The sequence below is a fragment of the Apus apus genome, chromosome Z (genome assembly GCF_020740795.1).
Source record: "Apus apus isolate bApuApu2 chromosome Z, bApuApu2.pri.cur, whole genome shotgun sequence".
Taxonomy (NCBI): Eukaryota; Metazoa; Chordata; class Aves; order Apodiformes; family Apodidae; genus Apus; species Apus apus.
In genome coordinates this window covers 71,641,124-71,666,307 of record NC_067312.1, presented here as the reverse complement: position 1 = coordinate 71,666,307, position 25,184 = coordinate 71,641,124, and the positions used below count along the sequence as shown (strand labels likewise).

The window sequence follows — 25,184 nt, the reverse complement described above, 5'->3', positions numbered from 1 at the left end:
TCTTTAAGCTAATGCTGGTAACAAAAAAGTAATGAAGTGCAGCAGAAGTAATACCAAAGCAGGAACAGACCACTGGAAGAGCAGACTGCTCCTGATTAGGAGCAAAATTCCAACTGTGTTTCTTCTCCTCCAGGATTTCAGCTCTAATCACTAAAAAAGAGAAATTTCTACATATTTCTCTATACTGAGTTCACCTCATTTAAGCAAATATAATCAAAAAGGACTGGTCAGACAAGACGATCTAATACAATCTACTGAGCAGCTCAAACAAACAAACAAATAAATAACTAAAATGGCTCCATAGAAAAATACTTCAGCTCCATGTTCCCAAAGGCAACACAAAATTCAGCAGACACTCTGAACACATCCTGATTTTTGCCAGGAAATAATTCACAAATATCTTGAAAGATACCAGCAGGCATTATGTTACAGATCAAATTTAGATTCTAAACACTTCCAAAGAGGGAGACAGAAAAAGGCTAGGTGGATTAGCAAGGATTAATTCAATCTTTAAATCTAAAATGAGCAAAGAACAACTCCAGAAGACCATTGAAAATTACATACTCAAAAAGAATAAATAGCCAACAAATATTTGTAAAGTGCTATTATCAGACTCATTATCAAGTGATCCATTTTAAAGGGATTACTTTCTGTTAAGATCTCTAGCCTTTGAGCCACTTATAAAATATCTATATTTACATTTCCAGGATCATATCCTCTATTCACTGAGAGTTTCACTGTATCTAATTAAAGATTTCATGTAAAATAAAATGTTACAGCTAGTATTTTTCTGAAAGAGGCAAAACAGATTATATCCCTAAGATTTGTTACAATCTGGGGACATTCAGAAAACTTTGGCACAGGAAGTAACTGTCCTCAAAAAAATTAATTCATACTGTGCTTCCATGTAAAAGCTCATCTTTTGTGCAAAACGATTTCTTAAGACTTTCTCCACATGCAAACAAAATTCTAAAAAAATTCCTCTCCTTCACAACAGAAGTATGAAAAACTACATTGTACCTATGAATAAAATTCTTTTATTTCTCTCATGAATAAACAAAGAACTATAGGAAAGCTACAAGTGTGTAATCCCTATGTCTAGTTCTGAGATGTTTCCTTGGAAACAATGCAAAAATAGCAGGGAATGTGTAGGCATCCTCTGAATAGTATTTAATGTGAGAGCACTGTTCCTTGTATCTATGGAAGTCTATAAAGGAATGTGAAAAAAGAAAGTATTGTTCTGTAATAAGTTTTCAGGATGAGCAATAGTAGCCTAAAGACTACTTATTAATTCACACTCAGCTTCTCGAGAAACTTTCTAAGTATCAAGTTTCAGCTCTGTTGGATATGGGGTTGGTATTTTTCTTTTCTTTTGTATTGGAAAAAGGGGCAATGTACAAAAATCTTGAATTTATTATAATTACTTGTTTATTACGCTTGCTTTCATACAGGGCTTCATTGCTGTTGCATTTTAAATAAAATTTATATGTGAGGGTGTCCAACCTCTTCTAAAAAGCCCTCCACAGCACCAGTGCAACTTCAGTATTCCAATATAGAAATTCCAACTGGTTTAATTAAGCAACAGTTTTATCAGCTTGGATTAAATATGTGACATAAATTTATCCTGAAGGAAAAAAAGCCTAATTATAGAATTTCTCTGATGTTTCAAAAATTATGAAGACCTTCTCATACCTACCTCCTCATATCCCCGTAACAACTCTGCTCTCAGTCACCTCATTGGTGTAACTGCACTGGCGAAGTTGATACCAGAATCTGGCCATGTTATTTAGGATTTATCACTTCAGTTACTCTAGTCAAAATGAGAACTTGGGTGTCCCTATGCCAGGTTTTATGAATAGCAGAGTTGGGCCATTCAGAGCATGAAAATGACTTGAGCAGCAATCAGACATGGACAAATCTGTTTCATTTGGAAGTGTATTTCAAAACCACTTGATGGTTTTCTTTCTTAGCTAAACACAGAAGCCCGGGGTTCAAAATAAAACACTACCAGGAAGGAAATATGATTTGAAGTAGGTACTACGAAAAAACTATCATTTCAGTAGCATATATTTTCTTTTGAGGAAAAACAAATTATGATTTCAGCACATAAAAGAACAAGTCTCCTCATTGAGAGAAGTCTCTCTAAGACAATAATTACTACATGTAACTATTGAAAGGTACACCAAAAACTGCACGTAACCCATGTGTATATACTACAAAGAACAGTGTCCAGATAGATATCTGTCAGTGGGCATAAATGAAATAACTTAGAAGAGAATAACGTGGGTACAGGTGCAGACAGATACAAGACTACGTGCTCCGTACTTTTAAGAGGGCTCTGTTGCAAGTGAGGTGGTGACTGGAAATGATGCTGCGAGGTACAGTAGTCCTGTCCCTTCACACCATCATCTGGTCTGGTCATAGCACCATCCTGACACCCACAGTCTCTGGAGCAGAGCCAGGATCTTTCCTCCCAGCATGCATTTCCACTCTCACACACACACATTCCCTCAGCAGTTTGCAGAATGAAGGCTGAAAGAGGACATGGTTATTCTCTATAACTGAACAGAGAAATAAAAGTATCAAGGGATGTGTCAGGAAGAAAAAAGACCTATTCAAGCTGAAGACAATGCTGGCAAGAATGAACAAGGGTATACACTGGCCAAGAAGCAATTCAGGCTAGATATTAGAACAGACTTAAGGAGAGCCATGATGATCTCTCCCTCAAAAAGGAGCTATGAAGACAACAGGACTAAATTAATTTTAAGACAAGGCTTAAGACAGACCTGAAAAGACTCTATTCTGCTGTCTTTGTTGAGGTTTATGACTATGACTCATTACCATTAAGCATTTCATTCAAATTTCACGTGCCCTCTTACATTGCTAAGACAGAAATATGCATGTCAGAGAATTACATGTTGAAACACAAAGGTTTGCAACCTCTTTCTTTCCATAAAATTCCACATCTACAAAGCACAAGTTCCTGCAATTTTGTTCTGTTCAAAGCTGGAGGGGACAAGAAACCAGACAGAGCTGGTGTGAGTCCCAGGGTCCAATAAGCACTTTGAAACATATTCTCTAAGTAAAGACTTTTAAATGTCTCCAAAAAATGCAGGTGTGCAAATTACTCCTGATACAGACAGGAGTTATGTTTCCAGCATCCCCTCAACCACTGTTAAACAACACCCCCACAAGCATTTTTCAGCTCATAAAAGCTTTATGAGCTGAGAAGTTCCTTCAGGTTTAGGTTTGCTTCTTTTTTTTTTTTTTTTTTTCCCTTTTTTTTTTTTCCAGCTGCTAAGCCATTAACTTCTAGCAACACCATAAGCTCTCATCCCTACAATACACAGGAGCTATAAGAACATAAAAGGGCACAAAGTTGCAAGTTTTGCATCTTAGAAGTGAAAGACAAACTCTTCTGTCCTACCTGACGCAACGGAAAGCTATGATGTAATAACACATGACAGTGCAGAGCTATTTTGCTTTCTCACTTTCACAACAGACACTATTCCAAAGGAACAGCCTGCTGTTCCACACAAGTTAATGAAGTCCCAAGCTCCTTCCATTATGAAACATATGCATGGTCCTTTTTGTAGCATAAAAAGGGATGTTTCCCCATGCACAAATATATTTTCCTCATTAACTGGAACACCTGCCCATGTGCCATAGGCTGTCAGAAGAAATCTGCCTTATACCCCTCATTCATTTGTGCACTTGCCTTGCACTTGTACACATGGAAGTATATGGATGGTTTGTACAATATATTTTCTCAATGAAAACTGCCATATTCTTATACAAATAAGCAGCTCAATCCATTCAGTGGTGTCTTCTTTCTTATCAGCTATAGAGTGCTTTTTCCACAATTTAAGGCGATGAGCTTGACCTTCTACCAGGCCCTCAAATTACTTCTGTTTCCATGGGTAATTTTTATTTTTATCTAAAAGCAACTGAAATTTCCTTCATGAAAGTTCTAATTGATTGAAAGCATACATTTTAAAACCTAGTAGTATAACTGTTTACCTCAGGATATCATAAGAAAAGAAGTAATCCAGGAGTACTAAATGGTCTAATACATTTAGGGGCTTACTGTCTTAATACTTAATATGAACTTGAATAAATAAACAGTATTACTTCATATTAAGGGTGTGTGTCAAAGACAGACTAAGAGCCTTGCCACTATATTAAATTGAATTTAACACAGTCAACATTCAACATCTTTCAAGTGCAGTCCGAGTCTACAACAATAATGAAGAATAATATCCCCAACATTCCATAAATCCATAACACATTCCATACATTGACAGCACATTCCAGCCAAAGACTTCAAAGCACTTCAGTGAAGTTGATGCCAGTTTAGCAAGGGTTTGAGACTGAGAAGAAAGGCACAAGAAATCTTTCTCACTCCTCCTTTTCCCATGCCTGGCCACAGGTGAACTCCACAGATTGCACCACATTTCACCAGGAGGTGGGACACCCACTGATGGCAAAGGGACTTCTCTGCTCCAAGGGATGTGCTCTTTCCTGCTGGCTGGGAACTGCTAAAAATGCCTGCACCTCTCAAAACTCTATTTGTTTGGCATGACCTTTCTCTTCCACATGGAATATAAAATATTGTTCATAACTAAGGAAGTTTAATAGCACCTCCATGGAGCACTTCTGTATCATTATGCCTATGCTACATGTGGTAAATGGAGTTGCAGAAAGGAATATTCAGCTGGGTTAGCATAATAGCAAGTTTTTTACTGTAATTAAGTGATACATCTGATAGGAAGTAAAACAATGGTACCATGTTTCCACTGAGCCCTGCTTCACTACTAAACTGTTTCTTCTGGCAAAAGTTGAGCAACAAGGAGGTGAAGAAAGATGGAAAAAAAAAAATTGATCTCATAAATATTTCCAACAGTTGCACATGCAAAAAAAGAGGAAAATATATTAATTTATGCAGAATGCAGTTTATACAGCAAACCTCTCATTATTATTCCTATTGGAAACAGCTATAACTTGAAGGGCTTGGGTAATCAAGTTGTCATTTCTTATGAGTCACTTTTGGACTCCTGACTTAAAATTATGAAGGCCTTTGCTTATAACCCTTACTGATTATTTTATTTAAGAATACTAAGCTATATTAACTTGAAAACATGCCAAAGCAAGGGAGGAAAGACCTTTCTTTTATCAGAAAGATGTCATGATGAAAACGGCATTTCTTGTTCCCATTTAGCTGAGAACAAAAAGCCAAAGGCACATAGAATCACAGAATCACAGTTTATGCAGTTCCTGTATGCCTGCAGAACAATTTTCAAAGAAAGAGTGAGAGGATAAGAAGTTGAGCTGTGTCCTGGTGAAAGGCGTATGTTAGTAGTTTTTGCCAAATTTATTCCTCTTTAGCACCTCCTATGCATGTTTTCTCCAGCTAAAAGAGAAGTTTATGGGCTGAGGAACTATAAGGTGAAACTGGGCTTGACAGGATTTTTCAGATGCAGTCTTTCACTTCTGGAGAAAGAAAACACTAATCTGAACATGCAGACATAAAACATCTCTGGCAGATTGTCAGATTCTGAAAACAGAAAAATAAAGGAAACTCCTCTTTGATCTTGCACTAGATATAGATACTGGCATAGCGATAATTTCATTATTTGAATAAATTTTTAATATTCTGACAGACTAAACCATTCCTAAAGGCAGAACTTCAAGGATGTATAGCTTTAAGTCTGCTTATTGACAACCACACACATATGTATCTGGAAAATGTATGCAAGGTTTTAGAAAATTTGTGGAGTTGCAGAAGGTAAACCATCAAGAAAAACTGTCCTGAGGACCTGATCACCAAAGTAAAAGCAAAAATAGCTACGAAGAGTGGCTATGCATAAATCCATAGTCCTTTAGATGATCCAGCTTAAACTAAATCCTACTTGAATGAATCTCAGTATCCACACCAGTCTGAAAAAGAGAGTATAAAATAGGAGTCTCCTTTATGAATGTGCATAGAAATACTGAATCATACATGTTTCGCACCATCTGAAGAAAACACCAAGTTTCCACACCCTCCCAAACCATCCTGCTTCTTTCTACCCACCTGGAACTTACAGCTACCCAGCACAACCCGCTCTCCCATATGCAATACACTGTATTATAACTCAAATATGTAACTGGGAAAACTAGCTCACTAGTACTCAGTCCAACTATTAATTATTAAACCAAATTAACAGAAGTTCTACAAGTACAAATGTATTTCATATGTGGGTTAACTCCAGTCTTCAGAAATTGCTCTTCTGTTCTGACTTACCGGATTTGTCTCATTTAATTGAGACTTCCAAGACACTGGCAACATCTAAAGCTTCAGACAAAATAATTATATCACAGAAACAAAAGTAGAGTTTATATGTTAACATAACTGAACTATTATTTTCTGAAGTACAAGATTAAGCTGCTATTCATTTGACATGCAGATTTATATCTGGAAAATCTAAAGTAGGATAATATGCTTTAGAAGATTCAAACTAAAGATATAAAATGCACTGCATAGTAAGTCCAATAAAGATATGACACATCTCAAGCTACCTACTTCTGCTTTTTGTTTTTTGAAGTCTACCAAGCACAAACCTGACAAACTAATCAAAATTCTTCCATAACTTATTAATTCAGCTGGATAAGCTCTTCAAAGATATGGACATTATCGCCCAGAACAAATGAGAAAAACAGATTCTTATATAACCATTCAAAAGCCTTGCATATAGTTAAGGTATATAAAAGGCAAAATGAATTTCTACTGTGTAACTTCAAGAAATAAAATAATTATAAAAAAACTCTAAAATAATTAAACAGAAAGCAGTAGATATTTTTAGCTTTATCATTTTGGCAGTTCTTTTTTAATTTCATTTAAAAAAAAAAAGGTCTTACCCAGACATCTTAAATAATAATCAGTTGACAGGCTTCTTTAATGTAAAATTTCATACCCTGCAGCTACTACACTATAGAGACAAATTCATCATAAAATTCAACAGTTCATTGCTATTTCAGGAGTTTCTGTTCTGGATACCCATGGAATTGAAGCTACATACACATGTACAGCACCATCAGCTAAAAAAAATGTAACAAAACTAAAAATTATGTCAATTGGCATCACAGATTCCATAAAATGGATTTTAAAAATAATATGGTGCAAAAACCCTTTCCCAAATCACAGCAGATCCACATGCAGACACAACAGAGTGCCTTCACCTTTTTTAGCTGACTACACTGTACATGGCATTGTTAATTGCTACAGACTAATGGAATGTTAAAATATTCTAGTGCTTCATTTAGGACTAGTAAGGCATGGAATGGAAGCTGTGAAATTAAAATGCTTGCTTGGCAGACAGCTGAGGTTAAATCAGTGAATCGACAACATTAAATAAGAAAACTGACCTGTAACCATCATGACTTTTAAGAAGAAATTCAACAGTTTCATATTAATTCTTACATAGAAATTAATCTTACTCCAAACCATATATATAACACATTTCTGAGGTGTTTTTTTTTAATAGATAGAAAAGTAGACCTACCAATATTGAGTAAGCTGCTGTCTAGATAAACCTTCAGTCATCCAAGGAACATCTACAGTATAGTATAAAGTACACCAGTTTTTTATGATAAACTGTCCATTCTGATGGACTGCAGGTCTAAAAGGCAAAATCTTACCTGTATCATTGCCTGCGATTTGAATAACATACATTCTTATGTCATTTCCACTATCAGGGTGTGAAGTAGAAGGAGACACCTCTTGAGGTTGTAAAGCCTCTGTGGCCTCCTTCACTTTGGGTGGTGCAGTAGGTCGTGCAACTGCAGTGGCAGTTGATGCTGTGAAATATTCCTTATCAATTTCTGGATCTAGCATCTTTCCTGTCAGATCGTCATCAGCAGTGGCTTTACTGGGTGAAATAGATTCATCAATTACAATGATGTCATTGCTTGTTACCTCCTCTTCTTCCTCAGGAATGATAAGTGGTGACTTTTGAGTAACAAAAGATTTGGATACTGATGTAGTCTGAATTTTGTCTACAGCATTACTGGAAGGTGTAACTACATCACTAAGAATTTTTGCCTTATCCGTTTCATTAGCTGAAAATATAGCTGCTTTGATATCTTCAGGTTCTTCTGATACTCTTGAACCCTCCAGAGTTTGGCTTGGAGAAGCTCCTAAAGTCAGATGAGTAAAGCTTTCCACAGGAGAATGACCTGTTGGCATCGTATGGGGTGGCAACATGGATTCCACGCTCACTACATCAATGTCTTCTTCCCTGGTGGGGGTTCCTATGCTTTCATGTCTTTTTGCTTGAGTACCCTCTGTTACATGCATCACTTCAGCGACCTCTTCTTGATCAGTAGCAGTTTCAGCTTTGGGAGTTACTGTGAGATGCCAGGTCCTGGTGCTAGTTTCATCAGGTCCCAGAACACCTCCATAGTCTGTGAGCTTCACTGCAGGCACTGATACTTCTGTTGCCGGGTATGTCTCATCATAAGCTGAACCTGTCTCATCCTGCTTTTCCTGAATAGCTGTTTGAGATGATTCAGATCCTGGTGCCGTCTTCTGTTCATCTATTTGGACAGATGTCACAGATAGGGTGGATTCTGTGGCAGTACCTGGTTCCTTATCTGGTTCTTTTGTGGAGAGTTCCTCTGGGAACATCTCACTACCCTTAGCAGTTGTTTCTGTTGCTTCTGTATGAAAAACACCATCAAAAGGGGTCTGATCAGTAACTCTAGTGACCTCACTCTCTAAAGTAACTGGAACTAGGGAAGCATCATGTTCTTTCTGCGGAACTGCAGTATCTACCTTTATTACATCTGTAAATGTAATAGATCCCTTTGTCCCTTCAAAGCCAGCTGATGGTGTTCCTTCTCTGTCTTGAGGTGTTGCCCCTGACTCCTCCTCAGTTGTTGTCACAATGCTTGCCTGGCTTTCCTCTGTCACTGTGTATTTTGAGACATCCATTTCAGTAGAGACTTCATCAGCAGGCGTTGCTACCCGTGTCTCAGTAGACTCTCTTTGTTCAGCTTCTGGGGTAGGAATGGATGCTTTCAAAACATGTCCTGATGTTTCATCTTCATATTCGGTTACCTCCACGACTGTGGGCATAGCAGTTGCACTTGAGGAGCTAAAAGACTTTATTGTTGCACTACTTACATCCACTGATATTTTGGATGCTGTCATCATTTCCAAATCCAAAGAGCTGCTTGTGTGAGAGACACCTGTAGTATCTTCATTCTGATCAAAATCAGCTGATACAGCTTCTTCATCACTTTTTGCTTCTGCTGGCTCCATGCTTGTCTCAGTTTCATCTGTAACTGCTGAAATCAGAACTCCTGGATGCTTTGTAAATTCTGTAATTTGCCCTGGAGATGATGTAGGCTCCATTCCAGAGATACCATCTTCTGTATCTAACTCATGTATTCTCTTAGTATGAGATGACTCTTCTGTCATATAACCCTGATCTTTATCTGTCAGCAGCAACATGGCAGAAGCTGGAGGAGCTTGTGTGAACTTCTCACTAGCAGAACATCCTCCAGATTCTGCTGTAACACAAGTAGGAACGATGGTTGTTCTTGTTCTTGTTTCTGGCTCCTTTGTTTTTTCCTGCTCCTCTAAAAGGGCTGATCCTTCCATTTGCTGAGATGAGTGGATAACAGATGTGCTGCCTTCTCCAAAGTTTTGTGGGGAAATAGTACTTCCTGAGAGAGCAATGGCCTCAGATCCTGTTTGATTAACAGTTGATACAGAAAAGGATACAGGTATTCCAGATGATCCAGTAGCCTGCTCACTTCTCAGGTCCTCTCTGCTTCCTTCAGCTGATGCCTCATTATCAAACACCATCGCAGAACTAAATTTAATGAATGAAGTTGACTCATCTGCTGTAGAAAATCGTCCAGTGGTTACTGCATGCTTGTCTACAAGTGTTTCTGATGAAGCAGGCACATCTGATTCTGGGACACTACCAGAAACTCTATCAGGCATAACGGTGTACATGCTCTCTCTGCCCTCTCCCTCTGCAGTAAGATCATACTGAGCAGTGAATAAATCTTTAGGGATTACAACAGTTGTAAGTTTCTTATCAGATTTTGCCTCCATTGACTTTTTTGTGGGTTCTTTTGTTGAGTGGGCACCAAGATACATATTCTCTTTTGTTAGTGAAACTGAAGTCCCTGTCCTGGGAAACTCTTCCTGAGAAGTTGGTAACAAGCTATCTGTAGCTGTCATCATAGGACCCACTTCTATTTGTTCAGTCTGATTATCAGCATCATGTTTTTGTGTATCTCCTCTTTCAGTATCTTCCCACAAACCAGTGGAACTCTTAGCTACAGCTGTGCTATCCTGAAAAATTACAGAGGTCAAGAAAGCGTCCTCAATGCTTTCAGACCTACCTTGTTCCTCGGGCAATTCTGCTTCAGAGTAAGTGTGCTCCAGTTCCAAAGCTGCAGATGTGCTCTCTGTTAGCCTAGGTGAAACATCATATTCAGTCCTTCCCAGTGTACCATAAGTGCTTATTTCACCATCTGTGACAGTCTGAGGTAGAAGGGTAGTTAACTTAATGTTCTCCATAAGCACCTCCATTTCCCTTTTTTCCTCAACCACATCAGTAGTAATTTCTGTATCTTCCTCAGTCTCTTGGGTTGTTTCCTCCAAAGCAGGGACCTCTGTCTTGGTGACAGGCACTTCAGTAATCGATGACTCAAAAACAGGAGGTTTAAGAGTAACTTTAGCAGATGACAGTCTCACACTGTCAGTTTTCAGAGATGTAACCAGCTCAGTCGTAGGCTCTGTTGTGACTTTTTTACCTTAAAAAAAAAAAAAAAAAAAAAAGTTAAGGAATGATTCAGCCAGCACATGAACAAATGTAACTCTTATTTAGTTTGAATGTTCCCAACAAAAGCTAAATGTTATACTGAGAAATAAGAATAAAGGTCAAAGGCTTTAGTTAGTTGTTAAGCATACAACAAAGCTTTGAATGAGATAAAATAACACACTATAAAGCTGCAGAAGATGTAACCTAAAGTAAGATGAAATGAGAAGAGCAGCAGTATTCTTCATATTCATTATTTATATAATTACCCCTAGAAGTCCTCATGTCATACAAGTACCCATCAGACAGCTAAGTATGAATCAGGGAATAAAAAGGTTTATTTCATTATGTCATGAATGAGTGGTAAACCTGCAAAACTCTGGGTTTTCTTCAAAGCTACAACTCAAATGTATAAAGGGAGTGAAATACCACTTTGGTTTATTTTCAGCACATAATTACAAATTGCAAAAAGGAAGCCTCACTGGAGTGAAAGCATGCTTAGGCAACTGGAACAAACACACCACCAGAAAGCACTGTTCTACAGTGCTGCAAAAAGTGCTGTCCTGCATTTAAGTTACACTGAGAGGATTTTTTTATGGGGAAAGGTGAGAACAGTAAAGCATAAGATCATATACTTAATACTATTTTGATGCTGTTCTTTGGAAAACACTTAAAACGTATACATCTGAAACTCCTTCACACACAAAAGTGCTTTTATGGGAGTGCGGAAGGTGAAAAGACAGTGTTGAACCCCCTGAATAATCAGAAGAGTAAAGGGGTAGCTATGCTAGATTTACAAGAGATACAAAGAAAGGTCTTCCCAGTGAACCAAGTTGTGGCGTTTTAAAGAATTTTTCTGCCTTAAGCCTTGCCCGCTCCTTCTGCCCCAGATTTCCATCCTATCTGACAAGGAAATGTGTGCTGACAACCACGACACTGCACATTCTTGTATTGGATTTTATACTCCTGAAAAAGGTGAGTCTGTGCTCAGAAAACAGGGTTTACTCAGTAAAAGTCCAGGGTGGAAACATTTTCCCTTCTGCCAGTTCTTCCAGGTCAGTGATCTTTACAGGGGCAATGGGAGAAGACAGGTGGAAGATGTGAATGTCTTAAATCAGTGCTGTTAATTGTTAAGTGACTGATACAAGTGAAGAGCAAAATATGGTCCTTTAAATCAGACTAAACATATGAAGAATGCATTAAACAGGCTGTGTATGTGAGGACTAACTGCTTACCAGATAGACACAACTACGCATACAGATCCTTGCAAAAGAAAATATTGTTCAACTTCTAATAGAGCAAAGAAGTCTACTCTGCTTACATGCAGAAATCAAAACAGTTACACTATTTTACCAGAAAAATTTAAGCTAAAGGCTCATTATTATAGCTTTGTGTTAATAAACAGATCAGGAAACTTTACTCAATGTCAGGTAAGAATACCAGTTATTGGGAGAAAAAGTGAGTTCTGAGATTGGATTTTCAGTGCCTGGCATATCAGGATGAAGATGTTCTAGATGATGGTGCAGCCTCTGATTGACTCAGGACTTGAAGGAGCTAATAGTATGAGCAAAGAAGAAGAAGAAAATAAGTGAAAAGTTTAGAAAGACTCAACTTAGTCATATATTCATGCAACGACAGTTTATACTCAAGCACACGCAGTATGTATGCACAAATAAGTTCTTTTCACACACCCGTGTCTAATTAGGTACCCCTTTGATATCTGTAGATATGAATTCTGCATGTGTAAGTCAGGGTCACACAAATATTTGTTTAGTTTCACACACCAAGCTTTGAAAATGTCACCTTTGCAAGAGACCTAGTTGATTTACCCTGAATTAGACAGGCTTGTCAGATGCTGGCTGCTAAGGATTTCTAGAAGAACAGGTAGATTTACATAACAGGGGAATGAGGAAAAAGTGCTGATATTTCAGCTTTCTTGAATGAGAAGTGAAAGTGAAAAGGAAATTGTGAGGGTAAGAAAGTTTGACATCGCTATGTTTAGAAGTGGTGGTGTTCCTTGCCAGCAGAAAAAGGAACGGATACTTACCCCTAGTCTATGGTAAATCTTTTTGTAGTTATACAAAGAAAGATTTAACTACTTACAAATTAGGTTTTGTTTGGGGGTTTTTTGGTAGTTTAAAATGTTCAGTTGAGCAAGAAGGAGTAAAGTTCCTGAAATCCCACTAAGCAAAGCACACACTCAACACAAGTGATTTTTGAGGTTGGGGGTTCTACAACCTAAAGCGGATGTTAATTGTTCTTTTCAATGCCTATGTGATTTAAGCGTGAAATGGTGTTCACAGAATTGAGAAACAACGAATTCTTACTTTTTTTTCCCCTCTCTGCTTGCATGAAGATGTTTTAAACCACAGAGTTTAATTCACAACTAGGGAGTGAAGAGTGAGCACAAGTAAGTTAGTGCTGTGCTCCTCAGTGGTAGCTGGTACTTGCTAAATTTCTTCCAAAGAATCTGCCAATTTGCCTCAACAGCTCTTTTTTTTATGGTGAAACAGAAGGAAGACAGCATAGTCTCTCCCTTCTAACTTTAGGGTGAGATTCCTTAATGCAGACTGAATTAGTGTCACAGCCAACATTAAGTACTCACTCAGACCCCAGTTACCCTATTGTAAGTGACTGTCAAGATCCCTGTTTGAAAAAAATGAAAACATAATTCCCTCTAACAAAGACAGACAAAAATGAGGGCATGAGAATAGATTTTAAAATCTATGCAGAAAAAAAAGGTAAATTCCAAAGTTCACATACTTATGCCTAAGATGAAGTTATTTGTTGTTCATGACTCATTATCTGCTATATTACTTGATAAAATAGGTACACATATTCTTTAAGAATTTATCTATAAACAGCCAAGTGTTCTCCCATGGAAACTGACATGGGGTTGCCAGTGTGCAAAGAGCAGTTCTGGTTAAAATTAACTATAAGGCCTCTAAAACAGCTTCATCATAATTATGATATATGAGATTTCTTATACAGATCGTTCAGCCTTTTAAACTTATTTCAGTGGGCCAAAAGAATTGTACTTCTTCAAGAAGAAATCTATCATTTTTCAGGACTTTTTTTTGCCTGCAGTGAAAAGAAAAGAAAAAAAAACAAAGAGAAGGTTGCTTTTTTAATAGACTGAACATCAGTTTGAGTTGTCATCCACTCCACCCAGATGTTTTGCATTACTGTACTCCTTGCATCATGCATGCAATATGCTACCTCCTTTGTCCTTCTGATTCAAGACATGAGGCAGAGTTTCCTAATAAAATTCATGAACATGTTAGCACCAAAAAAGCAAATTATCTCACCAGCACCAACTCATATCAAAGACATTTTTAATCGATTCCTTTTATATGGAGAAACCTGCATGAAGTTGATTTTGGATGTAGTATATAATTTTGCTGTAATCCTATATTTTTTCATTCTCTGTTTATTTATTTTATGCTTTCACTGTGCACATTTTCTTTCTCCCACCATTGCTTAAATAAGGATGCAAAATAATAGAGCCATATTAAAATTTAATATTTTTTCAAGGAAATCACTCTTCAAAACTTAACCTGTTTAACATGTTAACTTTGTGTTTACCAACCAAATAAGGATTTTTTATGTTCTGTGTTATTTAATAATAATTTCAGGATATCTGGGTATACTTCCTGTAGGAGAATTATTTTATGCTTATTTTAAAGATTATACACATAATACATGTGTATTTTCAGCATAACCAGTTCCACAGAATTTTTAACCATGTGTCTAACTGGAAACACTTGAGCAGATTCTTCACACTCAGAAGTATTGTTTGTGTGTCTACATTTAGATACATACTTCAGAACCTGGAAGACCCTACAAATAGAAAAACAAACTGGTTTGAGTCACTGCCAACAGCCAAAGCAATTTAAAAAAAAAAAAAAAAAAAAAGTTTTAAGTCAAAACAAAAGCTGGAAATCTTGAATTCTTTCTGTGTATGACAGTAAAAAAAAAATAATATTCCAAAATATCAGTAATGTTGAGACAGTCAAAATTAATGGTTTGACAACCTCCAGCCCATTTACAGAATTATGCCTATGGAGAGAGGGCGCTTTGCTTAATTTTTACACATTTTTGTATGTTAATTTGTTTGCTGCTTTGTCAAGTTTGTTCTGGGTTTCTGACCCTTCCCTGCTACCAACCATGGCAGAGAAGACAGTCTTGAATGTTCTCTGACTCCAAGAGTTATGGCAGCTGGAGTTTAAATTACTGGCAGAACCTTCCAAACTGGACAAGTCTAAGAGTAAGAATGGACCAAAATATAATAATTGGTGTCCTGGGCTACAGACTGAGCCAGAAACCTTTCATTATTACACTGACTCAGTACCCACCCATGCACTCATTTCAGGAAGCAGAAAGGTGGACAGGGGGTGTGAAGTTCAGTTCATTACTTATGAGACATGTGCCAGCATAAGGAAAATTCAAAATCTGATACTGCAGCAATTAGAGTTTCTCTATAACTCTAAGTGTATACTCCCACTTACCTAAACTGTGTTTCAACATGGAAACATGAGCCAAATGTAATAAGAAAAATATTTTTTCAATCTAAATCCATTCCAATTTACAAAATAAGTTCAGTATCAGAGAAAATGAATGGGATTATTAGGAAAAAAAAATTAATCTATCTTATTTGTAAGGGAAAACTTTGAAAACGTAATGAAAACCCATGCATCCTCTTCACAGCATTGACCATGGTTCTTCTCTTCCAGCTAAGAAAACAGCAGAGGCAGCAGCTCTATTAGCTCTGTGAACACACACACTCTTAAGTAAAACCATTTGCTATTTCACAACTTCTGAAGTCAGACAGTTAAAGGGAGGAAGACGTTATCTCCAGGTTTCCCCACACGCAAGTGTAGTTCTGTGAACAAATTACAATCTGTCAATCTATCCAGAAAAGAACAATAGTAAAAAGCATTTCTCTTTCCACATTATTTATAATAAAACTGCCAAAGAGGATAAAAAATCAGTGAGGCTCTTTAGTCTGCTCTTCATAATGAAATCTGTATCCTAGCACCAAATAAAAGCAACAATCTTTGCTTCCTGACCACAAAAACTAATTGAATAATAAAAAGAACCAAGATTGTTACTCAGGTCAGAAACCTTGCTGCTTTGCTTTCCCCACCTAGTCTGAAAGGAGATAAATTACTCGTATGTCCCAGGAGTGGTACTCAGTTCCCACAGCAGTGAGTAAGGGCAATAAAGAGCAAAACCAATTTATAATTCCTTTACTTGAACACCTAAAGGGATGACTCTTTCACTTCTTCACCTTGTTGATCTTAATCCCATGCTTGTCACCTGACCTGTTCAGTGATATGAGGGAATAAAAGGAAAATGCCTTCCACTGTGTTTTCTTTTATTTCCTCTTTCCCTCTGTTCACAATGTTTTAATTTAGGGACTATTCTTAAGGAACCCAGTTTTGAATCACGCAGATAAATGCAACTTCACTTGCTCTGGCAAAAGAAGTATCTCCTCCTGAATTTGCACCTCCTGAGGCTCCAAGAAGTTGCTCCACATACATCGGTCAGATAGAGAAATCAGGTTCTCTCTTTTCATACTTTACGCACCATTTAAAAGGTCAAGCTGCACCCAACCACCACCACCTCCTCCCTCTCTCTCAAGGTAAGGTACTAGTGAGGTCTACAGCACAGGATTGTCTGAACTGGATTGAGATCTTCTTGCCATTTTCAACATGGTCTGACTGACTTCTCAAAATACCTTTGCCATGCAACTGAAGTAGCATGGAGTAAGAAACATCTTGCACAGCCTCTGTGACGTTTGCCAGTGGCTATAATCCCAGCAGAGAGCTTCAGGGATTTATTCCTTCTACACCTAGTCCAAGATATTACTGGCGATCTCTGCAGCTATGATGGTGTTGCTAAACTGCATATCTGAGAGAATCACAGAGATCTAACTTCTTAGCAAAATAATAAAAACTAGAGAATTGTTATCTGATGGTAGCTGCCTTGGTAAGGCAGCTTAAGCTCTTTGCATAGCTTCACCTTCACAGAGGGGAAAGGAAGCAGGAGCAGAGCCAACAGCCTTGTATACACTGTGGTGAAAGCCATGACCTTGAGATGCTTGCCTGCTCAAAGGCATTTTGCCCATTCTGATACTGAACTGTGAAATGGATGCTGACTTTATTATGTTCAGCAGTCTGTTGTGTTTCATCTGAGATAAACTTCTTTTTGGTCTTTCTTTTAACATTGAAAATTTTGTTCCCAGGGTGTCACCACACCCCTTGCCTTCAGTATTCTGTGCTTATTCCCAAACTGATCAAAAATCCACAGATCTCCTGTAATACAGTCCCTGACATCGGACTAGAAATGATTCCCTCATCCAGGAAATAAATGGGACATGTAGCTACGGACGGTTGCTGTGGAGGAGTACAGAACTGCCTAGTTATTCAAAGTTTTCCAAACTAAGTCACATGCAGCAAAAGGGAAGACAACCTTTTCTTCTGTCAGCTTTTGAGCTCTGCCTAAAAATCTTTTCCTTTCTGCTGCAGGACAAGTGGAGCACAGCTGATGTTTTCTGAGCCTTAGACAGCAATCGTGGTGGCTCATGCTGTAGGACCTCCCAAAGAAGGGGCTGTTCCTCTTTTCCTGCTGTGAAGCCCCCCATAGAAGAACACTGCTTGCAAGACACTCCACCTTGCCAAAAACCTGCGTCCTGGTGAAACACTCTTACTTAACTGACAGGAAACTGAGGGTTTGCTTGGAGACATTTTGGGCTGAGCAGGAGAGAGATTTGCAGAGACACAATTATTCTCCACTCTCATCTTACTACGTACTATGAACGTTGCTGCTTCCTATATTTCTTCCATAAAAGTGTGCTCTGATTTTGAGCTTTAGATGGATGAAGCATCAAAGAAAGAGGCCTCAGTCACAAGCAGCGGTTTACTTGGATACACTTCTGAAGGGGCTGTATTGGAACAATCAAAATATGGCCTCTATTCATAATGAACACACACAGCAACTCTGTCTCAGAACTGGAATTTTCCAATCTCCAGCGAAAATGAAACTATAATGCCAAACCAAAGTGGCATAACCAAAGAGAAAAAGCAAAGGTGCACGAAGCAAAGTCAAAATGAAAGAGCAAATCTGAAACAAAATGGTCAAATCCAGAGCAAAATGGTCAACACGTGTTTTGAGTCAAGCAAAAAATGCTTTGCTGAAAGATTTGCCAAAATCAATACAGGTCATGAAAGAATTCAGTTTTTATAAATCAGCTTTTCTCAGCAAAATGCAATTTTACATTTCAAAAAATTCAGTTACCTCTGTGTATGAAGTTAATCAGATTCAGTATTGTTGCAGGTATGTAAACCAAAAATTGTACACGTTTTAATTAGTGCATTTCTGGAGTGGAATTTATTCTACAGATGCTTAGTATAAAGTACTTCAAAGTCAGTTGAAGGCTGTTGCAAGACTCCCACTAAATTCAGTGAATCAGATCCAGCAAAACTGGGGGGCTGAGGGATAGAATTAAATAAATACCCTTTAGGTGTATGAAAGAACTATTAAATTGGTATCTATTTTTTTTTTTTCCTGACACAACGTTTTATTCTCTAACAAATAAACATAAGTGTTCGGCAACAGCTGTTCTACCTTTTTTTTTTTAATTTGTAATTATGTTACCAAGTCCTTTACATTAACACTTTAAAAACTTTTCCTCTGATGATGGCCCTGAAGGATCTTCAAGTACTTAATCATGTGTCTAACCAAGCTCTATCAGTTGCATGATTAGGTACTTCTCATAAAAAAAACAATCAAAACACCCAAAAAAAACCCCAAAACTGGCAAAAGTCTTGGAGAGATGAGATGAAACATGCGGATGAAGTTTCAGAAAGTTAGAGCCATGTGGTTTTTGTAGAGTGGAAAACACGTGTGATCAAAGTAAGGAAGGCTTTTTATTTTTTTAACAAGGATTTTAGATTTTAAATCATATATTATTAGTCTGGGTCACGTTTATTTTCTTAAAGTCAAGACACTTTGTACAACGTAGTTTTGTAACCAGAACACTGCTGAAGTTAAAATCCTGAAAGGAATTGTACTGTTAAATGTTGTCCAGGCTGGCTGTGTGTGTGTTTTGCTTACTGTTTTTCATGTATTTTAATACATAATATTTCAATCTAAAAGTAAGTAAAGTGTTAAAATATGGATTTAAATTGCTTTTAGCTGCAATTTAGAATGAATATTTTGAGATTTTCCCCCAAAGAGACTTTTAATCATAGGATACAAGTGAAGACTGTAGGCAGGGCTGAAGAAAGAGATATCCCCTTCCTTAAGCATGTGATTTGTCCTTGTAACAACTAAAACAGATGCCTGCTTTTACCACAAATCTATTGCTTCAGAGGATGTGTAAATTCAAGCATTGGACACTTCCTTTCTGTGGCTGAGAGGCATTTATTTTAGTGGCCTTACTCAAGGAATATAGTATTACTGAGCATGAATAAAAGTGGCAGAGGCAGCTCCTTCATCTTTGCTGTTGCACTTACGACTAAGAGTGCAACATGTGGTCAATACGCTTGGAGCTGAGTCAATGGGAACTTCACTAGCTTTCACACAGGAGGCAGAGGAAACTTTATGGGGATGCAGTAAAAAAACTGAGATCACTGCATGAACATCTGTGCTGCAAACCTTCGGCACTGGTGCTACCTTGGATAGCTGGCTAGATCATGGCCTATTCACAGAGGTACTCTGTATTTTTCCTTCTAGCTGACCATTACCTCATAAATGCATGTAACAACATTTTTTTTTTTTTTTTTTTTTTCTTTATCAGTAAGAAAAGTTGCTGGTGTGACTGGATATTCAGGTAAGGATGGAACATAACAATGTAATGTGAAACACATAATGAGAACAGTAAAAGCAGTCAGAACTTGAGGATAGTGGACTTCATGTGATGGACTACTGCAGTGAAACTTTTGAAACAGAGACAACAGAAAGTTTCAGAAAAACATGCAGACAAAAGATTATTTGAAACAAGGACTTAAATTGAAGCCTCCTGCCATATTGTAGAACCTTTTTTCTTTTTTCTCCTTTATCTCCCTTTTTCTGACCCAAAAAAAGGGGTTGGCTTCAAGGCTCTAAGAGGAGAGAGTGACTCACTTTACAGCCACTGCTTCAGGCCGCTGATTGAGATCTGAAAGACCAAGATGCTGGGCGGAGAGTCCCATTAGTCACCACTCAAATAAATCTTCTAGCAAAAGCAATGAAGAGTTACAGCTGGTTCCTGTGAGATCCCAAGCACCTTCTGAGAGGGAGAGAGAACTTTCAGTAACTTCTGAAATGTGTGGCAGACAGCCACCCTGAAGGAGGGTATGTGGTTCAGCAGTACACTCCTGCATTTCCCTACACAAAACCAGACATATCTGGCAAAACCTGACTCATCTAGCTAGTAGCATTTAATTAATTCTGATGTAATGTCGACTGCAATTAAAATTGCTAGAGAGCAGCCCACTGGCTACCAAATTATGTTCGTTCTGTGTAGTCTTTTCTTGTAAAAAGGGTTGATAGTCATAGACTGTCGTACTTCCAGTGTTGGAAACTGATGAAATATTTATTACCCATGTATCAAGCACAGGAATTTGCAGAAAAAGCAGTTGTACAGAACAACCCAATAATTATCAAGGATGTTTTTAGAACAAATAGTATGTCACTAGAATTTTTTAACTAAAGCTCCTAGAAAGAGCACTGAAAAGGCACATGTTGTTTGAAAGCAGTGAAATTCAGACAAATAGAAAGCTGGAATTTGTCCTTACTAAAAACAAACATCCAGTGGCTACTTCAGTCTTTCAGAGAGACTGGTGAATTTAAAGTCAATTTTACCCACAACACTTTAAAAACTGATCATAAACAATTTGAGGAAGGAACAGGAGGAGTGATATGACAAAACTCTGGTCTGCAAATTAAAGCACACACTCCTGACCTTAGCTAGTCTTTATTCCTGTATGCAGTTCCCTTTAAGTCCATTAGGACTACTGCCATATGCAAAGTTTTGGAACGTCTTACCCATAAGAAATAAAGGAAAAATCCAAAATAATCCTATTTTAAAATATTGCATAGGAGACTGTCTGAGAACAGCCAGATTGTAGTGTAACACCAGATGTTGTGGTTTGCTCTCAGGCATTAAGTTTTGCTCATAAATGAGCCTGCAATGCCTGAGCTGGAAAGATCTGCAGCTGCAGTTTGTTCATCATCCACAAAAACAGCAACAGTACAGGCTGCACATTTCAAGCAGTTCTGACTTACAGTCATGGAACTGAGTCCAAAAAACCTAGATACTCATAAAGACCAAGGTCTGAACTTGTAACTCAACACAAGTAGGCCTTACACATTAGTGTCAATTGTACTATTTGCAACCACAGGAACTCCCTTGAACAGAGGCCTGCAGGAAAATTAATGAGCAGTCCAACCTCTCTACACTGCTGAGGAGGCTGCAGATCTCAGGGATATTCAGCTGGGAAAAAGCACTCTGATCTTTTAAATGTGACACACCTTCCAACACTATCAGTGTCCTCATGCACAAAGAAGACTCTTGTGATGGAGCAGATCTTTAAGGATAGAAGTAAGGTGATGGAATCCTCTCCTAACAGATACAGATAGCTGGTCTATGGTATCTGAAAGGGCTACACAGAAACTTACATGTTGCATGTCATGGGATGCATGGATGGGTTTCTGAAGATGTAGGAAAACAGTAAGCAGCCATCACTAATGACAGAGAGAAATATAAGAGGCCAGGTAAATGAGACCAGGACCTCCATGATGATGGTCTATGAAGCACTGCCAGTTCCAGGAAGGCCTGGGAGACAGGCAGGGATCTAGAACTGATGCACCGGCGAGATGATATAGGGAAAAGAAACTCAGAAACACTAGAAGCTGGTGAACACTTTTGGACAAAAGAAACCTATGCAAGGATAGGCTGCACCATAATACCAGAGCCAAGCTACTGGCACTGTAGATGGAAGAGATTACAGAGGAACCATAAAGGCAAAGGAAAGCCCAAAAATTTTGATGGAACAAAATGCCTGGAATCCAGAAAAATCTCCTTGCATGCAGCCTGTAGACAGCCTCTCTTTGCCATAATTGGAGACACAATAACAAGCTAGATGACAGTCATTCACCTGGTCAAGTAGGAAATGTCTTCTATTCTTATGGTCATTGACATGACACAAAGATATCAGGGTGCAGTTGGGCACCAAAATATGTAGCATCCACAGACTTAGGGTGACTGTGGGTACAGCATGTCATTCTGTGTAAAAACACCACTCAGGATGAAATCTTACCTTAGAATTTTGCCTATCTTTATCTGCCAATGTTACTTTAGGGCGTTCATTTTAGTTTGGCTTTTCTCTTATTTTTGTAAAATCGCAGTGATAAAACAATTATTTTTAAAACTCATGCAACGCCGCAAGACTGAAACTGAAACAAGACACATATCAAAGAAAACATTTTTCAAGGTTAGCATGGTGAGCATACTGAAAATTATAACTAAAAAAAGCTTACGTTCATAGCAGTAGGCATCAAACTTGCTATCTGGGTAAGGAAAGCCTGTTTGGTTCTCATAGCGATACAGGGTTCTCACCCCAAGTAAACCTCCACCACACTGGGGCCTTGCCACGGAGGCTGGGTAACGAACGCTGCCATCCGCCAGCCAGCCATAGTCACACTGGTCAAAGCCATTCCTCCAGGCCACGTACAGGTTCCCGACTGAAGCAAGAACGCCATCTCTTTTCCGACACAGCTCCTTAGCTTCCTCAAAGGTGAGCTTCTCGGGGACTGAGACATGAACCACTTCATCTAGAGGAAGGAAACAGATAATGAAGGCTGAGTATCACAGTCCACCATCCAGTCAGCTTAGCTCCCCTCCTACAGTCAGTGTCTTGCAAGGTTGCAAGGGGTTTTTTTTCCAAAAATTTTTTGAATAATTTTTTTCCTTAAAAAAACCCAGATTGTTGGAAAATCAAAAGTCCCAGATTTGAATATGAAAATAACCTATCACAAAGCATGAACATATATATGCAAACTTTATGCCACAAAGTACACAGCGGTTGGAAAAATCTCCCCCTGCAGAAAGAGGTAACAGGAGCCTTGAAGCTCCTCTGTGACCTCTGTTGAAGTAGACTTTGCAACTCAACCCTTCTAATTAAATCTAGTTCAACAGAATTTACTTTCTCAGTAAAACAAATCTTTTACATCTGCAAGCCTCTTACCTGACCTTATTAGTCATTACTAGAATCTCACTTGAGACACAAAAAAAAGCAAGTGTTCTTCACTGGCTGCTCCACAGCAGCTTCTAATGTCGTATTTCCATGAGTCTTCATCTTGACCCATGGGAAAAAAAAGGTGAGAGAATGCACTAGACATATTGCACATGCCCAAAGCCCTTTTTGTGGGAAAAGCTGAATTAAGTATAGGATGCTGGTAGTCTAGTTTAGCTTCCACAGAATAACAATTTGTAAACAATAGCTGTTCAGTTGGAAACTGAAATGAAACAAATAGCACATCCAATATTTTACTTCCAAGCTAAATCACCATTATAAAATTGGTTTTGTTGCCCCATTCACTCAAACACCATAAACAAAATCAAGGCTCTAATATTCACATCCTGGGAATGATACAGTAAACTGACTCTTTGCTAGTTTTTGCTTAAATTTCAGATAGAACTTATGAGACCTAAACCCAACATGTGAGATGTAGAAAACAATGTGAATTAAAAATATTTGTTACAAGACAGTAAACCTCCTCCTCAACTGCAGCAGGCCAGAACACAACAGTCACTGTTGCATCAAAGCATTGCTTATTCACATTGGACATGCAATCTCCCTTACACCTCTGCTGTTGTCTCAAAGAAACCTAGCAAAAGGCAGACAGAAACTACATCACCCCAAGCAGTTTCATTCACATCAATATTAAGCTTGTTTCAGGAATGCAAGTGTGAAAGGAGGCAATGTGCCAATTTTCTTTTTTCTCCTAGGTAGAAACTCTGATTTGTTATTACAGCTGTAATATCAGTTCCACAGTGTAAGTTTCTTTATACATGTTGTAGGGAGTTTCTAACTTAGAGGTAAAGGGACAGAGCATGTCTGTTGGAGAGGGAAAGATAAGGAAAACAAAGAATTATTCATCCACAGAAGTACCAGAATGTCTCATTCAGTTTTTCAAACCACATGAATAATGCACTTTTTAATTAAACACTTCTGCAGCTTCTTCTGTATCAAGGGGCAGATCTGGTATCATGGCCAATACAGAATGATGGATGCAGTTATCCCACCATACTGTCCTGACAGCAGTATCATGAAAAACTGCAGCAAAGAAAGAGCTCTCTGAAGTAGCCCCCTGTGTTCTGAGGACTATCCACTTATCCTCTCACACAGCAGCCATGATGTATAGGAAAATCAGTAGTTAAAATTACTGCAATTAAATAGCAGATGTCAGTCCAGTTAAACAAGAAAAGGAGATAAGTAAGACAAACAATGCATTTTAATGGTTTCTAGAAACAAATATGATGGATCAAAAACTAAATTATGTCAAATAATCCTGCAGTGTTCCTGCTGGGAGAAACTTACTGAATTAACAGAAAAATGGGTAAACAGTGCCAGATTAATAGCAAAGCAATTTTTCCATTGACTTATCTGGATCACTGCTCCAAATGGAGCTTCTGCATAACATCATTAAAGTTAGGAGTGTTTGTTCATCTGAGCTGTAATTTGTGCTCCTTTAAATAAAAGAAAATTAATCAACAGTTATGTCTTGCTAAAGGGCTTCAAAATGCAGGGTTCAATCAATTACTTTCACTTATGACCCTGGTTAAACCTCACTTGTAGTATTGCATCCAATTCTGGGCTCCCAGTTCAAGAGGGACAGGGATCTACTTGAGAGAGTCCAATGAGAGTCCTACGAGGGTGATGAAGGGACTGGAACACCTGCTTTATGAGGAAAGGCTGAGAGACCTGGGGCTTTTCAGTCTAGAGAGGAGAAGACTGAGGGGGGATCTAATTAATGTCTATAAATACCTGAGGGCTAGGCATCAAGAAGGCAGGGACAACTTATTTTCACTTGTGTGCCGTGATGGGGTGAGGAGCAATGGATTCAAACTTGAGCACAGGAAGTTCCACCACAACATGAGGAAGAACTTTTTTACTGTGAGGGTTACAGAACACTGGGACAGGCTGCCCAGAGAGGTTGTGGATTCTCCTTCTGTGGAGACTTTCAAGACCTGTCTGGATGCCTTTTCTGAGTGATCTGCCCTAGATTTTTTTAGGTCCTGTTCTGGCAGGGGGGTTGGACTTGATGATCTTTGGAGGTCCCATCCAACCCCTAATATTCTGTGATTCTGTGAATACT

At 38.3% G+C, this 25,184-nt stretch overlaps 1 protein-coding gene across 1 annotated transcript in view; it reads right to left on the bottom strand.

Moving 5' to 3' along the window:
- VCAN (versican) overlaps positions 1-25,184 on the bottom strand; it is a 104,317-nt gene that overhangs the window by 48,415 nt on the left and 30,718 nt on the right. The window contains exons 5-6 of the mRNA XM_051643335.1: positions 22,344-22,637; positions 7,678-10,812 (exon numbers count right to left, since the gene is read on the bottom strand). Coding sequence (XP_051499295.1) covers positions 7,678-10,812; positions 22,344-22,637 — 3,429 coding nt within the window. The remainder of the gene's footprint in view (positions 1-7,677; positions 10,813-22,343; positions 22,638-25,184) is intronic.